The sequence below is a fragment of the Brassica napus genome, chromosome A7, assembly GCF_020379485.1.
Source record: "Brassica napus cultivar Da-Ae chromosome A7, Da-Ae, whole genome shotgun sequence".
NCBI classification, from domain to species: Eukaryota; Viridiplantae; Streptophyta; class Magnoliopsida; order Brassicales; family Brassicaceae; genus Brassica; species Brassica napus.
This window is the reverse complement of record NC_063440.1, coordinates 7,068,360-7,086,746: the sequence shown is the minus strand read 5'-3', so window position 1 is coordinate 7,086,746 and position 18,387 is coordinate 7,068,360. Positions and strand designations below refer to the sequence as shown.

Below are 18,387 nucleotides of genomic sequence, written 5' to 3'. Positions count from 1 at the left end.
CGGTAGCTAAGTGGCGACCGAGCTGTGTGCGTGCTCGGTCGCTACGTAGCGACCGAGCTTGGGTTGAGCTCAGTCGCTACATAGCGACTGATCCGTGTGCGTGATAGGTCGCTACGTTGCGACTGAGCTATATAATCGATTTGTTGTGCTTCCTTTTTCCGCAATTAACCTAGGAGTTTTCTGCGGTTTTTGAGAGAACCAGTTTTACCCTTCCGAAATGTTTTCGGAAAACGTGTTTTGGTAAAATCCTTACGCATTGAAATTTCTTTTGTTCGGTAATGAGCCAAACTTACGGGGTTTGATAAAATTTATCGTTTCCCTTTATGTTTAGAAAGAGAAATCGCGAGCTCATTTCATTGCACTTCCTGTGGCGAAAAGTCGCAGCAAGGTTTTCGATTTTTTCAAGAACTGTGGTGTTTGCTTAGGCGTTAGCCATAGGCGCAGTGGCGGCTGGGATTGTCTTACCAGCGTTATTGCGAACTGCGATTTTGTCTTTTCGTATTTTCAGACATTGTTTTGATCAAGCGGTTTGTGGCTGAGAGTTAGATTGATCCGTACCCCCCCCTCCTTTTAGCGCCAAACTGTGGGAACCAAAATTCGCAATGTCGATTTCCTTTTAAATTAGGAAAGTAGGAGAATCCTAGTTTCCTAGAGGTCCCAGATATCTGCTAATACCACACGCCAAACAATCAGAACACGAGATCATAACGATAAAATATAAGGAATTGTAAAAAGAGAGCAAAGAGAAGTCTTATTCCGAATTTGCGTATAAGCGTTTACAACAAGGTGTTAGCCTGGGTTCGAGAGCTGTCGGCGAGATTTCTAGTTCTAAAACCCTAAGACGGCTAAACCTAATTGAGTCGCAGCTCGAAATATCAAAAACGGAAAGTTGCCTAATTGCTCTAAGTGCTAAGTTTGCTGTAAAAAAGTCCTCCTTATGCCTCTCGCCTAGGACTCCTTATATATTCGCTCCTAGGTCGGTTTACGCTTTTTCTCTTCTGTCCTTAAGCCGTTGTAGCATAAAAATGGAGATATTCCATTTTCCCGATCTTCGTAATTATTTTTCAAAACTTCTTATTTATCCGCGGAAACTTGACATTTATCTTTCCTTGCAAAACAAGCGTAAACCGTCCTACGGTTTACGGGCTTTTGGTTAAGAATTCGTAAGTGGGCTTCGAATCACGTCTTAAGTCCCATTGGGCCGTCTTTTGGCTCGAAGCGTTTATTACGGCTTCTTTCGATAAAAACTAACGTTCTGTGGTTTTTATCATAAAGTTCGATCGATGACTCCAAATGTCGAGAAACATGAAAAGGGGTTTGCTACGGTCTTCGGGAGATAGCACCAAAGAGTACACGAGAATGCATGAATTCGAGTCGTATTGATGTTTTGGGAAAGCTCGGTCGCTACGTAGCGACCGAGCGGTACGCAATACTCGGACGCTACGTATTGACCGAGCTTGGCTTGAGCTTGGTCGCTACGTAGCGACCGAGCTTGGCTCGAGCTCGGTCGCTACGTAGCGATCGAGCAATGTGCATGTTTGGTCGCTGCGTAGCGATCGTTCTCGGCTTGTCCATGGTCCGATTGCCATACTCGAGTTCGTCCGTGGCTGGTTTAGATACGTATATGTTACCTTGAGATAATCGGTACTTGGCTTGATCGAGATTTAGAACAAGATTTTACCGCAAAATTCTTTGTTGTAATATTCTTTACGAAGTATAACTTTCGTAAAACGTTTTTTAAGGATTTTCAGACATTGATTCCGTCATGACCGATTTTGACCCCAACAGATAATACATTAAACTTGATGTTTAATAACCTTAGCCGTCAAGAGTGAAATATAGAGTTTTTTATACTTTCAAGCCGATGGTCAGAGGCTTTTATACCCTCGAACATCGACTTGTTTGATTCGTTTTTTTTATTTGCTTTACTTCCGATCATTTGGTTTGTTTGATTGCCAAATATGACTAAAAATATTTCGTAAAAAAGGTAAAAAAGACATTTATATATCTACGATTAACTAATCTATACGTACGATTTAAATTTGAGGGATGGAGTTTTCGGAATAGGGTTTAGGATTTTAAAAAGGTAATATTGGAAATTAAAAAATAATAATTTGAAAAAAAAATTGGATTTCAAAAGAAAATTTTAAAAAATTGTAAAAAATTGAAAAGTTGAATTGAAAAGAGTTTTTTTTTCAGAAAATATTATTTTAAAATTATCTATTTAATTATTTATTTGTATTTATATATTTATAAATTAAAGATAGAATTGTCTTTATTTTTTTGTGTGTAATTTTGGTCAAAAACCTATTTACGATATTTTGAGAGACTTACCCTAAATTTTATCAATAAAAATATAAAAATAATTTTACATATATCAAAATTTAATATTAATTAATCAGTCAAAAGATATTATAATTATGTTATTTTAATAAATTTAAGATATACAAATTTATAAATAAATGGTTATTTACTTATTTATGTTGGGATTGTTGATAAATATATATATATATATATTTATTTATTTTGGGGTAAAAATCTCTGACTAATTTATGCAAGATTGTACATATTTTTATCAATTTTTTTTAAAAAGGAAAAGGTTGCTAAGCAAAGAAATTTTGTTTTGTAAAATTTATGAAAAAGGTAAATCTGCAATAAATGTAGATTTAACAAATCTCTACTAGACAAGTATTAGGAGATTGACACAAATCTGACTACACGTGTTATGTCTCTATCCGAACTGTTTATAGGCGAGTCAGAGAAGAAGAAGCAAGAGAAGAGGACAAGTCGTATAATCTGTTTTATTCTCTCCTCTCGCGGAAACCCAAAACTCCTTCAAGTCTCCCTCCCTCCCTCCCTCCTTCCCGATTCTTTCGTTTATAAAAAGATTCAATCTTTTCATCTTCCTATTAGCCCTAATCGCCCTATTCGATTCCTTTTCCTCTAGTTCGTGATTTGATCTGATCTGATCTTGGGTTCTTCTTGATCACTAAATTGAATTATGAGGAAGAGAGAGCGAGAGAACCCTTGTTCGCTTTGTGGGCACTATCACAAGTACGAGGAAGGAGAAGTCTGCGGAATCTGTGGCCATCGTAAGCCTGATTCCTCCGATGTCGCGGCTCCGCAAGTCCAGTTGAGTGCTTTTCCGACGGAGATCTTGCCGGAGTTTCTCTACCTCGGAAGCTACGACAACGCCTCTCGTTCTGAGGTTCTCAAGACTCAGGGAATTTCTCGCGTTCTTAATGTTAGTTTCTTTCTTATGAATCTGTTGAATTTGGTTAAGGATTGTGTATTTAGTTTATCCTCAATTTAAATCATTGATTTGGTTTAGTCTTAACCGACTCTTCGAATTTGTGAATTTAGCTTGTGTGATCGATTTAATTTCGGTCTAATCATTGGATTGGTTTGTTGTTAACCGGATCATTGAATATCCTTGATGGTTTGGTTATGAATCTGTAAGAGCTTTAAGCTTAATTAGGTTAAAGTTTGTGAATTAGCTGTGTATAATTGGTTTAATCTCAATCTAATCATTGAATTGGTTAGTCTTAACCAAGTTATTAAATTGGTTTGCTGAAAGAAACATAAGAGAGTCTAGATGAATCTTCGGTTATCTTGCTTATCAGTTATCATGTACTCGCTACTTCTTTATAAAGTATCGAACATTAACATTAATCCTGTTTTTGTTCGAACAGACGGTTCCTATGTGCCAGAATCTCTACAGGAACTCATTCACTTACCATTGCCTCTCTGATGAGAAAGTCTTACAGTTCGATGATGCTATCCAGTTCCTAGGTTTTATTCATATATATATTTCTAGCTCGAAAGCATTGATCTTTGTTTAATTATTCGTATTCTGTTTGATTTTACTTTGTAGACCAATGTGAGAAGGACAAGGCACGTGTTCTTGTGCACTGCATGTCAGGAAAAAGCAGGTGAGTATCATTTATCATTCAACTCCAACTGTAAGTCTTATTTTGTAGTTGCTTAACTTACTATGTCTCATAAAGTGTTTTCTTCTCTGCTATTACAGATTTAAAACTGATTTTTTTTTTTGTCATGATGTGTTTTTTTTTCCACTTTAAACAGATCACCAGCGGTTGTTGTAGCGTACTTGATGAAACGTAAAGGGTGGAGACTCGCTGAGAGTCATCAGTGGGTTAAGCAACGGAGACCCACAACTGACATAACTCTAGGCAACTACTAACTCACACTTTTAGATTTTAACTTGATTGTTCTCGAAACTGCTCTGTTTATTTACACTCTTTATTTTGTTATTTATTCCCACAGAGTTCTACCAACAACTGGAGGCGTTTGAGCGGACTATACTTGGATCAAGAGAAGGGATGATGGCGGCGATGAACATCAACGATCCTCCAACATTTGGGTTTGGTTTCCCTAAGGTTAATAATAATAGTCAAGCGCAAGTCCCTATGTTCAACAATACTTCTGCCTCTTCTATATTTTCGTCCCCTGCTTCAAGTGTTCCTCAAGGATTCACTTTTGGAGCAGCTCCACCAAAGCCAACAACCGGCGATGATACTATCATGGGTGGCTCTTAATACCAAAATACCTTTCTCTTGCAAGAATACTCCAACCAAAAACATTATGTTTCCTTTTTTTTTAATTGTACATGGATATTGTTGTATGCTTGAGAGAGTTTGGGGTTTGAGAGATATTACATAAGATGTATCTTTGTTGTTTGCATCTTTGCCAAAAAGAAGCATCTTTGCCTCTTTGATAATCAATAATCATACACCGATATTGAAAAAAAGAATGCAGATTGGAGTGAAACAAAATCCGTTATATAATAAGACAAGGTAGCAGTAACAACAGTGAGGTCCTTTCGTTTGAAGGATGGCATACTTGCAAGCAAGAAACATTCATCTATCGCTTGGCATAACTGAGAATAGTCGAAGCTGCTAAATTGCTTGGTGTATTTCGATGAGAATCTAAATCACTGTAATGAACCAATTTGCTGCTCATTCCGCTTTCTGATGGATGCAAGAGCCGTGCCAACTTTTCAGCAGCAACAACTTGTTTTCCTCTCATTTCTTCATCCAATAGCAGTCTCCTACAATCTCAGATCATCATGATGATGCTCATTTCTCAAATATACAGTTAAATTGGGCAGAAATGAAAAAGAAAAAAAAGTATTACTCGAGAATCAAGGCGAGATTAGAAGGGTTGCAAGCTCGAAACAGAGCTTCAGGAATGTTTGGGGAGTCCAGCAAAATGTTTGGGAGAGAAATGTAAGGAATCTTGGCTTTGTAACGAATGAACAGCTCTGTTAAAAAATGTGCTCGGTAAGCTACAAGGGAAGGTAGACAAGCAAGCTGCAACTCAACAGCAACAGTTCCTGAAGTGCATAACGCAGCTTGACTCACCTGTTATTATGGAACACCACACAATGAGAGGAGCAAGACACCAAGATACCCCGACAGAGAGAGACTTACACCAAAGGCATCATATTTAAGTTGAGTGGATCCACTAGGGACTAGTATTGCTGGAACAGGCCACTGACGGAGAGATTTACCAATGTAATGATCAACTTGACTGTTGGATGCAACGTGGATGAGGGTTACTAGGTTAGGAAACGGGTCTTTGAGTAGCTTCATAGCTTTGGAAAATATTGGTAGCATTCTTTCAACTTCTTGTAATCTACTCCCAGGTAGAACCGAAATAACCGTGGAGTCTTCTTTCAATGGATGCAGCAGGAGAACAATCAGAAAATCAACAAAAATAGTAAAAACCAATGTAATCAATCATTCACATTACCAGATGGCAGCGAGTATTTGCCCAAGCCCTCAAGCTTCGATTCCTGAGGTTTGCAGGCTCTCACCTGTATCAACAGAGAGCAATAAGGAATCCAAGAGAGTATCATGGAAACTGAAGAACAAGTAGAGAGAGAGAGAGAGAGAGAGAGATGCGTACAAGGTTGATATCCTCAAGAAGGGGATGTCCAACAAAGGTTGCTTCCACCCCATGCTCCCTACAAACACTTTCCTCGTTGGGAAGAATGCAGAAAAGATGATCAACGAACTCAGACAGACCTCCAAGCCTTGATTCTCCGCCTTTCCAGGCCCAGAACGACGGTGCCACATAATGAAAATGCACGGCAGAATTCTCCAAGTGTTGCTGATTATATCTAGCTGCAAAGCCAAAAAAAAAACATGATATCTGAGCATTCATTCCGAAGTTCTTGGCTCTTAAAAAGCAGTATCCTAGGACTAGGGTCGGAATAAGCTTGCCATGAAAAAAACTTGTGTTTGTGTGTACCTCTTAACTGTTTAAGTAGACGGAAAGAGAAGCCCTTTGAATCAACAGTCACAACAACGTGTGGCTTAAACATAGCTGCAGCAACAATCGTCTCCTTCAACTTCACCTGCAATCTCAAGAAGTAAACTAAAGTTGGTTATTATATCAAAAAAGACATTAAACTCAAAAGAAAAGAAAAGAAAAGAAAAGACTCACACGGAACTTATAAAGATGGGGCAAAAGCTCCCACAAACCCATTACAGCCAAATCCTCCATGGGAAACAAGGAAGTCAATCCTTGCTTGCACATCATTGATCTTACAGTATAAATACCAATCGAGTTAATTTAATATACGAGAGGAGATTTCAATTTTCCTTCAAACCCAGAGACACGCTTGCTTGCTTGCTTGCTTACCCTCCAACTCCATGGAAACGGAGGGGTAAAGGAGAGAGCTTTTTGAGGGAGCACATAAGACGAGAGCCGATGTTATCGCCGGAGACTTCGCCAGCTACGATGAAAACTCTTAGCTCCCCATCCACTGCCGCCTTTTCGATCACCGATTTCTTCCTAGCTTCGAATGACGCAAATCTTTGTGTCAAGAGACGGAAACGGAGTTTGATCTTTGAAACTCGCAACATCATCCTTTCCAGAGACTACCAACAAGACTTCGACCTCTTTTTATTACTGCTAAATCAGCTTTAAGAACCGAGTGCTCAACATGCTGCAAGTAAAACTTGGTGATGCCTGATCTTCATATGAAGGTTCAGCTGATGCATCTAGAAGTAGATTGACTAGTATTGTCGTTTATCAGATTGTCTATGTAATCTTTATATAATTGTAATATTATAATAAATCAGTTTAAAAAGAAAAAAAAAATAAGCTATTTTTTTTTATTTTTTGAGTAACAATGGACCGCTTAAATAATGCTATAGTAACTACTTAGAAGACATGTGTAAGCTAAAGAAGAAGTTGTTACAAGTTAACGGGAATATTGTTACGAGTTAACGGAAAGGTTGTTACGAGTTCACAGAAGAGATACGTGTCGACTACAAAAGAAAGAAGTTAACAGAGCCGTTAAGTGTTCACGCGGAAGAAACATATGAGATATAAGAAGAAGTTGATCATTTTTTAGAAGTTAATCAGGAAAATATTGTTGTACTCTCTCTTGATTTTTCTGGATTCATGAACTTCTCGTTTAGCTTTTGAGTTGTTTCTTTGAGTATACTATTGGCTAAAGAGAGTGGTCCTTTATTGAATAACATTGAATCACATTTCTATCGTTACATTTTACTGTTACAAGGGTATCAAACGCCAAACGAACCTTGGAATCTATGGCGGAAACACGATTACAGGCACAACAGAAGGAGGTTGTAGCTTGTGATGTGGAAGAAACGTTCGGCGGAAGGATCCAGGCGTTAGAATCCAGGCGTTAGAAGGCGCGATATCAGAGCAGAAATTGTTCGTGGAGACGAAAATCGCTGATATCTTCAAAGCGATTCGATTGATACAGACGAATTCCAATCCGATGAACGCATCGACGAGTGGTGAACGAAACAACGTCGATCCGGCACAGCACTTTTTCGATACTCAGTATCATGATCAGAATCGTCATCATCGGCAACAGATCCCATACAATTACGCTGGTATGACGCGTCTGGCGAAGGTAGACTTTCCTCGATTCACCGGAGACGATGTGAAAGAGTGGTTGTTTAAAGTGGGGGAATTTGTCGCGATTGATAACACACCGAGGGAGATCCGTGTGCGTTTAGCCTCTATTCACTTTGATAAGATGGCAGCAGCTTGACATCAATCTATTGTTCAATCTGAACAAGATGTTTATGTCATTGAGGAATGGGAGCAATATAAGGTTCTATAGAAGGAGAGGTTGAAGAAGTTGCAAGAGACTGAAGGGATTAGCCACTACCATGCGCAGTTTGAGCTCATTCGTAACAGAGTTAAGCTGAGCGAAAGTTACTTGGTGAGTGCTTATTTGGCTGGGTTGAACATGGTTTGCATCTTCAACTGGGAAACATAAGTATCATGAATTGACGTGCGAAGAGCTAAGCCACATAATGTTATACTTGTATGAGGAATGTTGAAACTCATTTAAATGATAATCTCTTCTTTTTTCTTTTAGTTATGTCATCCGTTTGTCGACATCTAACACTCATGTAATCGAGTTGTTTCATTTATTAATCTTGTCGAAGTCAATGATCGATTATCACATTTACATGCTACTGAATATTGACTGATTATTATGAAATTCATGTTGCCGCTGAAAACTTTACTTTTATCCCCTGTTCGAAACTACACTAGACGTAAGTTTAACCGAAAATCGGAGAGTAGGCTGAATCTAGTTTTAAGTATTTTTCTAGTTTTCAGATACAAATATATATTATAAACATGTTTACAGGAAAAATAGAAAAGAGACAACCTGATCTAGTGGTTTCTATAATGTCATTATAATGAGGAAGTCACGAGTTTGAACCCACTTTAGCTCTTTTTTGTTGTTCTTTTTTTATTAATGGCAGATTTTAAATATAATCACTTACTGTCTTCTTTTTTTAACAGTGTCGCATACAATATTTCAACATAATCAAATCCATTTATATGTTGTTTTCTTATCATGTATGCATCAGAGTTGAAGATTTGTTACTTAACATCCAATTTTAAACACTTAAACACACTCAAACTTGAATTATCTTGATGAACCCGATTTGTTTTCCGAGTTGGACGGAATCACCACGTTTGGTCATTGCTGAGCGTTTTTGAACATGGCTTTTATCTATACTTGAGTCTTTGGGTGCTAAACTTTTTGTCTATCTTCTATTCTTTGTTTATGTGCTATTAATTATTTACATATTGTTAAGAGTTAGTTGTGTATCGTTTATTAATATAATCAACAAAGACAAAAGTGGTACTAATATTATATAATGAATTGTCTGCATCGCTTGACAGTTCGTGGTGCTAAGTATAGAATTTTCAATTATTTTTAGTAGGTTAAACATATTTTTGCTTTGAGCTCTCTAAACAAATTCATTATCTCTATAGAAGTGATTAAACCACCATGAAAGAGAATAACTTGTTAAAGAAAAAAAGAGGAATGAAAGAGATGACGACAGTTACCAAAAAATTATCTAATTCTGATATTAATTGACCTAAAAATAAACCAGATTCGAAATGAATGTAAACCAGATCAAAATTGAACAATAAATTAAGTTTGGTTTACATACACCTAGATTTTCATCAATAAATCTGCCAACATAAATTAAAAAGTCTACCACCACATAAAAAAAGTCTACCAACAATTTTAAATTGAATATATAACTCTGCCGTAATAAAATAAACCGAAAATAAGAAAATAAGTCGATACATAAGAAAATAAGTTGACCACAAAAATCTACCATTCATAACAAATCTGCTACGTCATTAGACAGACATATTTTAAATTTTTTTTTTTCTATTCAAATCGGACAATTAACTATGCTGTGGAAACAAATCTGGCGTTTCTAAGAAAATATGTCACCACTTTAACGATAGATTTCTTTTTTTTGTATAGATTTTGTAAACAGACTTATTACTCGATAGATTTATTTAAAAAAAAAATAAATGGGAAAATTCGTTAAAAATACAGGGACTAATTTCTATTTGCTAATAAATTGCACTAACTATTTTGGATCACCGTTCAATACACGAACCAATTTATGTTGCCTAATAAATACACTAACTTTTGAAATTCGCAGATTTCACATATTGCTTTAGACGACGTCGGTTATGTTTAATGAAAGTCACGACGACGTTAGTGTTTAGTTATACATGTGGTCAAATTGTGAAAAGAAAATTTCTTAAGAATACACGAACTAATTTTCATTTGCTAATAAAATACATAAACTATTTTGGATCCCCGTTTAATACACAAAATTTTGAAAATTTCAGATTTGATACATTGATTTAGACAACGTTAACTAGGTTTAACATAGACAACATCAAATATGTTTAACCGAAGTGAAGAAGATGTTAGTGTTTAAATAAACATGTGGTTAAACTGTGAAGGGATAATTTCTTAAAAACCCTCTTGATAGATTATATTGTTAGATTTCTTCTCCATTACGCTTCCACAATGTAAATTAACCTTGATTGAGTCATTATCACTGCAAGCAAATCGAAAAATAAGAATCATAAACACATAATACTAAACTAATTCTAAAATCAGAAACTCGTTTAAAATTATCTAGTTTTATTTTTTTCTTTTTCACGAAATGGAAATCGACTCCATTTCAAGAAATATGTACATCCTTAGCTCACGAAAATGTTATAATAGACCTTTCATAGCGTTTTCTGATATGCTATGTCATCAGCAGCTATCATCATAGGTACCTCTTCAACGATAACTGTTTTTTGTGACGCTATGTAATGTGCAGATACGATAGCAATAAATGAATGCCGTTAATAACATTACTATAACACAACTATTTTTTTATCCAGATTGTTTACGATTCATAATTCATAATTCGAGCTATGATATGTCCTTCTACAATAGCCGAATAATAATACATTTTCAGTGCCAATGAATTATATATATATCCATGTTCTAAAACTCGGCCGAGTTGGTGAATCAACGCCCGGAAAATCGCTGAACGGTTGAGTACCGTGGCGAGTTACAACAACTCGGCCAAAAATCGGAGTTCCTAAACGTCTTACAATTTCACTCGTTTTTAACCTACAAAACAACTAATCTACATAAGATTCATGAAGTTTACTTGAAAATAACAAGAAAAACAAAGAAATCGATCTAAAACTCGTAAAAATTGCAGGAGACGTCGATTTTTTGTTGCTAAAAACCCAGAAAAACTAATGAGGAAGATTCTAAGTAAATGATAAATTTACCCCTCATTTAAGTTTAAGCTAAAAAACAGAAAAAATGCCATCACCCTTGCTCGAAGTCGGGTTGCTAAGAAGTTATAATTTGATTGGTCGAGTGTTCTTAATTTTTATTTATTTAATTTAGATCTAAAAATTAAAGTAAGTCTAAAATCATTTAACATCACTTGCCATATAATCTAAAGAATATTACAAATAACAATTTGTGGAAACTAATTCTCGAAATTATAGAAAGATTAATAATGTTTTATTTATTACTTTTAATATTTATAAACTATAAAATATAATGAAGGAAATTTTATATAAGATAATTATAATAGTTTTATACTCTACTTGATAATTATAATAGGGTCTTGGGGTGTAATATTACTCTTTGGTTTATCATATGTTGTTGTTTTATTTTTCAAAAGGGGAATGTAATTGGTTTAAAAAGGTTTCAGTCTGGTAGAGGAGATTCCTGGATATGTGGAAGAGTTAGATGTTTATCAGGTGATTGGTTAATTGGACAAGGCTTTGTGGGGTTTAATAACCTTACCGTGAGTAGGTTACGATATATTAATATTGGTCACGTCTCATATTGCGATAGAGAGGCTTCGTTGTTTTATGTTTTGAATGAGATTTGGATAGTGGCAAAGATGAAGGAAAAAAGGGTTAGAGTGGTTATGGTTTGTTATGGATTGGTCACAAAGGGTTTCATTACACCCGCCGGTTTTTGGCCCTCCGGAGTAAATAAAAAATAATTTTTTAATGAAAGTTTTAAGTTGGAATTGTCGAGGAATGGGAAGTAAATGAACTATAAGTTATTTGAGTGAAATACGGCATAAACATAAACCGGATTTTTTATTTCTGGCAGAAACTAAGCAAGAACCAGATTTTGTTCAAAAATTTCAAGCTCACTTTGGTTATGATAATTTGGTGACAGTTGATCCATTGGGGAGAAGTGGAGGCTTAGCACTTTTTTATAATAACGAGTTTCAGGTGAAAGTATTATATTCTAGCAATCGAATGATTGACGTAGAAGCAGAGGCTCTTGGCAAAACGGTTTATCTTACTTTTGTATATGGGGATCCAGTTCAAAAACTGCGAGAGCAAGTGTGGGAACGGTTAACTAGGTAAGGACTGGCGCGATCTGAACCATGGTTTGTTATTGGAGATCTCAATGAGATTACAGGAAATCATGAAAAAGATGGGGGATCTATCAGGAGTGCAGATTCTTTTGTTCCTTTTAATAATATGATAAGAAATAGTGGTTTACTCGAATTCCCGGCTCGGGGGGAACAAAATGTCATGGCAAGGGAGAAGAGGAAAAGGAAAAGGGGCTGTGACGGTTAGATGACGTCTAGATCGCGCCTTAGCAAATGAAGAAGGGCACACTTTATTCCCATGTTCTTATACAGAGTATCTTAGAATGGTGGCATCTGATCATCGGCCAGTGGTGGCATATCTTGAGAATAAAGTCACCAAGAGGAAAGGACAATTTCGGTTTGATAAGAGGTGGATTGGACAGACGGGCCTCATGGAATCAATTACATCAGGTTGGATAGATCATAATGAAGGAAGAAATGAAGAGAGAACACATAATATTGTAGAAAAAATTAGTAATTGTCGTCACGAAATTGCTAAGTGGCGAAAAGATAATCTTCCTTATGGAAAGGAAAAAATTAACGAACTACAACAAGCCCTCGAGGAGGTGCAAACAGATAATTCTAGATCTCAGGAGGATATTCTGGAGGTCTCTAGGAAACTACAGGATGCATATAAGGATGAGGAAGAGTACTGGCACCAGAAAAGCCGGAATATGTGGTATGCATCTGGGGATCTGAATACGAAATTTTATCATGCTTTAACAAGGCAAAGACGGGTTCGCAATAGAATTGTTGGTTTACATGATGTGGATGGGAATTGGATTACAGAGGAAAATTGGGTGGAAAAAGTGGCAATAAGTTATTTTGAGGATCTATTTACTACCACTTCCCCATCGGATTTTGATGGTTTTCTTTCAGAGGTTACACCGACCATTACTCCTCCGATGAATCAACACTTGTTGAGATTAGCGACGGAGGAGGAGGTCAAAGAAGCTTTGTTTATTATGCATCTAGAAAAGGCGCCAGGGCCGGACGGCATGACAACTCTTTTTTTTCAACATGCCTGGCATATTATAAAAAATGATTTAATGGAGATGGTGAATAATTTTTTGGTTTCGGGAGATATGGACACTCGGCTAAATGTTACTAACATATGTATGATCCCAAAAACAGAGAGACCTACGAGGATGACGGAATTAAGACCAATTAGTCTATGTAACGTGGGTTACAAGATTATTTCGAAGGTTTTATGCCAGCGATTGAAAATCTATCTTCCATTGCTCATATCAGAAACTCAATCGGCTTTCGTGGTAGGAAGGCTGATTTCTGATAATATTCTTATCGCTCAGGAAATGTTTCATGGATTACGGACCAATAAAGCATGTCAAGGAAAGTATATGGCAATCAAAACGGACATGAGTAAAGCATATGATAGAGTGGAATGGGACTTTATTAGGGCATTATTATTGAAATTAGGATTTGACCTTCATTGGGTCAAATTGATGATGGAATGCATATCGTCGGTTCAATATAGGGTTCTCATAAATGGTCAACCACGAGGTCTCATTGTTCCCAATAGAGGCTTACGGCAAGGAGATCCTTTATCGCCTTATTTATTTATTTTATGTACAAAGGCTTTAGTTGCAAATATAAAAAAGGCAGAGATGAGTCAACAATTAACAGGGATGAAGGTAGCGAGAGCTTGTCCGGCGATATCACACTTGCTTTTTGCGGATGATAGTCTTTTCTTTTGTAAAGCTAAAAAAGAGGAGTGTCAAACCATTCTTCGGATTTTAAAGGAATATGAGGCAGTATCAGGACAATTAATCAATTTTGATAAGTCTTCAATTCAATTTGGACACAAGATTGAGGAGTCTGTTAGACAAAAATTAAGGGATATTTTGGGTATTCAAAATCTTGGAGGAATGGGATCTTACCTTGGTTTGCCAGAAAATATGGGGGGTTCAAAGATTCAGGTTTTTAGTTTTGTACAAGATCGGTTAAATAATCGAGTTAATGGAGGGACTTTTAGGTTTTTTACGAAAGGAGGGAAGGAAGTGATCATTAAATCAGTGATTACAGCATTACCAAATCACACGATGTCCTGCTATCGATTACCAAAGGCTACTGTAAAGAAACTGACGAGTGCGGTTTCACAATTCTGGTGGAGTCCAGGGAGAAGTACTAGAGGCATGCATTGGAAATCATGGGACAAAGTATGTGCAGAGAAAGATGAAGGAGGTTTGGGTTTTAAGGACATCACTGATTTCAATACGGCGATGTTTGGTAAACAATTATGGCGGCTGATTGAAAAGCCCAATACGTTATTTTCTCAAGTTTTCAAAGGTCGGTATTACAGGAATGCTTCACCTTTGGAACCGATTCGTTCATACTCCCCGTCTTACGGCTGGCGGAGTATTATTTCTGCTAGATCTCTGGTAAGCAAATGACTAATCAAAAGGGTGGGATCAGGATCTTCTATCTCGGTATGGAATGATCCTTGGCTCCCAACCACTCGCCCAAGACCAGCTAATAAAAATCAACACAACTTATATCCAGATCTTAAAGTCGAGTCTCTCATTGACTCTGCTTCGCGTACTTGGAATTTGGAGGCAATTCAGGTTTTGGTGGATCCCCAAGATGCGAAACTTTTAGAAAGCATTCCATTGAGCAGGACTCAGCGGATAGATAAAGATGGATGGCATTTTACAAAAAAAGGGGAAATATTCGGTCAAATCAGCGTATCAGGTCGAGAGGATCTATCCAGACAGAGAAAGACCACCATTACTGATTGGCCCCACGTTTGATGTTTTAAAGGCTTTCTGTTGGAAAATACGTTGTCCACCAAAGATTAAACATTTCATATGGCAATTAGTGACATGGTGTATAGCAGTGCGGAAGAATTTACAATCAAGGGGGATTCAGGGGGATATTTGCTGTGTAAGGTGTGGAGCTAATGAGGAATCGATAAATCATGTGTTTTTTGAATGTCCTCCAGCTATTCAGGTTTGGGCGCTTTCGAAGATACCAGCAAACCCAGCTTTTTTCCCAACAAAAGCACTCTTCACAAATATGGATCATCTATTTTGGAGAGTCCTCCCGCAGATAGAGGATCATCAGTTTGCTTGGATACTTTGGTACATTTGGAAAGCCAGGAATAATAAAGTTTTCAGTAATTTGGATATGGATCCTATGGACACGCTTAAACTGGCAGAAACGGAGTCGACATTATGGGCTGAAGCACAAATCTTAAATGCTCAGAGAACGGCTCCACAAATAAATACAATATTACCATCAATTCCTGGAAGATGGTGTTTTACGGATGGTTCGTGGAAAGAAGGTTTTAATTTCTCAGGACAAGGTTGGCTCAGTACTTTGGTAGGGTTTGATGGATTGATGGGGGCAAGGAATGTTCGGACTAGTCTCTCGCCTCTTCATGCGGAGATTGAGGCATTATTATGGGCAATGTAATGTATGAGGAATTTACGTCAATTCCAGGTTACGTTTGCAACGGATTGTTCTCAATTGGTGAAGATGGTTTCGGAACCAGAGGAGTGGCCAGCTTTTACAAGTTATTTGGAAGACATCAAGACCCTGAAAGAGTTTTTCACCCGATCAGAGCTTATCTATGTACCACGGACGCAAAACTCAAAGGCGGATAGTCTAGCACGCAGTGCTAGGAAGCAACTGTCTTTTGTCGTTCACATGGATGCAGATCACCCGGTTTGGTTTACAGAGTCAATATGAGTCTGTATAGTTGACGACAAAAAAAAAAAGAAAACTCTACTTGATAAATTGTATTCAAATATAATCACATGATAACTATTTTAAATATTACAAAGTTTTATGGTTACATGAACAACAAATATAATACCAAACCCGAACAAATATAATACCAAAAACAAATATAATCACATGATAATCTATATGTATATAAAGTTTAAATTTTGTTTTATGGTTAGTTTAGAAAAAAAAAGTTTTAGGCAATTAGATTGACCCATTTTCGTATATTTTAAAAATGGCCCAAATAGATAGTTTCTTATAATATGATGTACTTTCAATTTTTTTTAATAACATATGTCCATTACTTTTTTCTTAATATTACAATTCATGTTTCCAAACGCTCCATTTTTTTAATAGTCATATTCAAGTCTCCAAACACTCCAATTTTGTACTTGAGTTTTAATAACATAGAGGTATTCTGACATATGTTATTCAAATTTATAGGTAATATATTATTTTATTTATAGATTTGAGAAATTTAAAATATATAATGATTTAAAACATTAAAAATAATTTAAATAGGTTATCCAAACCCGAACCAAGCCCGCAAAGATCCGAATCAAACTCAAACCAAAATTTAGAAACATCCTAATAGGGCTGAAATCTTTGACCCCGAAAATCCGAAACGCAAACCAATCAGAATCAAACTCGTATGGGTAAACGAAAGCCCCTCCCTAGTTATTATTATATATCGTATATTGTCATCATATAATTAATCGTATTTTATACGTACTATCATATAAGTAATCATATAATTAATAGTATTTTCTACGTACCATCATATAAAAAATTGCATATATTATATTTTTAAAACTTAATATTAAATATAAAAACCATAATTTGAGTTGTTATTTCAATTTGGGCTTTGTATTGTGTTTTTCTTATATATATTGACAGTATTCTTTTATAATGGTTATTGAAAAATAGTTTAGTAAAAATAGTTTAGTAAAAATCTATTTTTGAATATATATATATTTTTGAATCAATTTTTGATATAAATCAACTTTGAATTATTATTTTAATTTGAAATATGTATATAAAATTTAAATGTTTTTTTTATGGTTAGTTTAGAAAAAAAAGTTTTAGGCAATTAGATTGACCCATTTTCATATATTTTAAAACTGGTCCACATGGACCACATAGATAGTTTCTTATAATATGATGGACTTTCAATTTTTCTTAATACAGTGAAACCTCTATAAATTAATAATGTTGGGACTACACCAAAACTATAATGTTTTTTATTAATTTATAGAGATATTAATTTATCGATATATTAATTGAACCAAAAACTCAATTTGGGACTATAAAACTATATTATTTTATAGAGAGTTTTAGTGTATATTAATTTATAGAGGTTATACTGTAACATAAGTCCATTACATTTTTTTTTTCTTAATACTACTATCCTTGTTTCCAAACAAAATATTTTTTAAAAGAATACAATCCATATTTCCAAACACTCTATTTTTTTAATAGTTCTATTCAAGTCTCCAAACACTCCAATTTTGTACTTGAGTTTTAATAATATAGATAAAGACATATATGACTTTAGCTATAAATTATTTAAAAATCAAATGTTTCAAAACTACATATCTTCAAAACTCATTTTTATTAAAAACTGCATTATGAATATTATATATAACTAATTTTAGTAAAAAATTTCAACACAAAATATCAACAGATATTTAAAATAGTCATAATCATCTTTTTCAAAAAAATTATTCTTTAAAAATATTTAACAGTAAAAACATATACAATTTTTGATGATAAAAAAATATCTTAATTTGACAAACTATAATAAATATATTGTTACAAAACATTCAAATCTGCAAAATTGCGGACATCCACCTAATTGATTAATAATTAAATCGGTTTACAATTACAAATTGGTTTACTAATCAAACCACCGCAGCATCTAAGCCCTAAACACTTGTTCTCTCCGCCACACCAACACCACTACGACCACGGCTTGCACAACCGCCGCCGAGACCACGCCTTGCACCACAAACGCCGAGACCACGCTTTGCCTCCTCCATAGTCAAGCGTCTTGTACATCCTCCAACTTCCTTTACCAAAAAAAAAATCAAAATCAGATTCGAAGGAGAGCAAGAGATAGAGAGAGACGTGACTCTGTCACACCGCCTCCGGAACTGTTCTCTACGGTTCTGTTCTATCCTCCATTTCACTTTCTTTTGAAAGCAATTTCAGATCTGAAACTTCATGAACAAAAGAGAGAGTTGACAAGAGAAGAAAGAGTCATACATTGAGATGGACGAGAAGAGCTGGTCACGGCCGATAAAAGAAGAGCCTTCGCGGCGGCGGGAGAGAGTCAACACGGCTGTGGCTCGTCAGGGATGGGAAAATCCGGTGATAGCCTGCA

General features: G+C 35.8%; 2 protein-coding genes across 5 annotated transcripts; one reads left to right on the top strand and one right to left on the bottom strand.

Moving 5' to 3' along the window:
* Positions 1-2,717: 2,717 nt before the first annotated feature.
* LOC106357784 (protein-tyrosine-phosphatase IBR5-like) lies at positions 2,718-4,700 on the top strand. The gene is made up of 5 exons (XM_013797480.3): positions 2,718-3,244; positions 3,693-3,792; positions 3,875-3,932; positions 4,087-4,193; positions 4,288-4,700. The coding sequence occupies exons 1-5, from the start codon at positions 3,002-3,004 to the stop codon at positions 4,557-4,559; spliced, it is 780 nt and encodes a 259-aa protein (XP_013652934.1). The 5' UTR covers positions 2,718-3,001; the 3' UTR covers positions 4,560-4,700.
* An 80-nt stretch (positions 4,701-4,780) lies between these two features.
* On the bottom strand, positions 4,781-7,076 carry LOC106357783 (probable lipid-A-disaccharide synthase, mitochondrial). 4 transcript variants are annotated; one of them, XM_048737216.1, is made up of 8 exons: positions 6,670-7,076; positions 6,474-6,571; positions 6,277-6,402; positions 5,932-6,149; positions 5,776-5,839; positions 5,454-5,695; positions 5,158-5,384; positions 4,781-5,071 (listed from the first exon to the last, which is right to left on the bottom strand). In XM_048737216.1, exons 1-8 carry the CDS (start codon positions 6,894-6,896, stop codon positions 4,885-4,887), a joined length of 1,389 nt encoding a protein of 462 aa, XP_048593173.1. In that variant the 5' UTR covers positions 6,897-7,076; the 3' UTR covers positions 4,781-4,884. The 4 variants fall into 4 exon arrangements, with proteins under 4 accessions (XP_048593173.1, XP_022544343.2, XP_048593174.1 ...); XM_022688622.2 differs by having other exon boundaries at positions 6,277-6,382; positions 6,472-6,571; positions 6,670-7,075; XM_048737217.1 differs by having other exon boundaries at positions 5,454-5,692; positions 6,670-7,073.
* Positions 7,077-18,387: the final 11,311 nt, after the last annotated feature.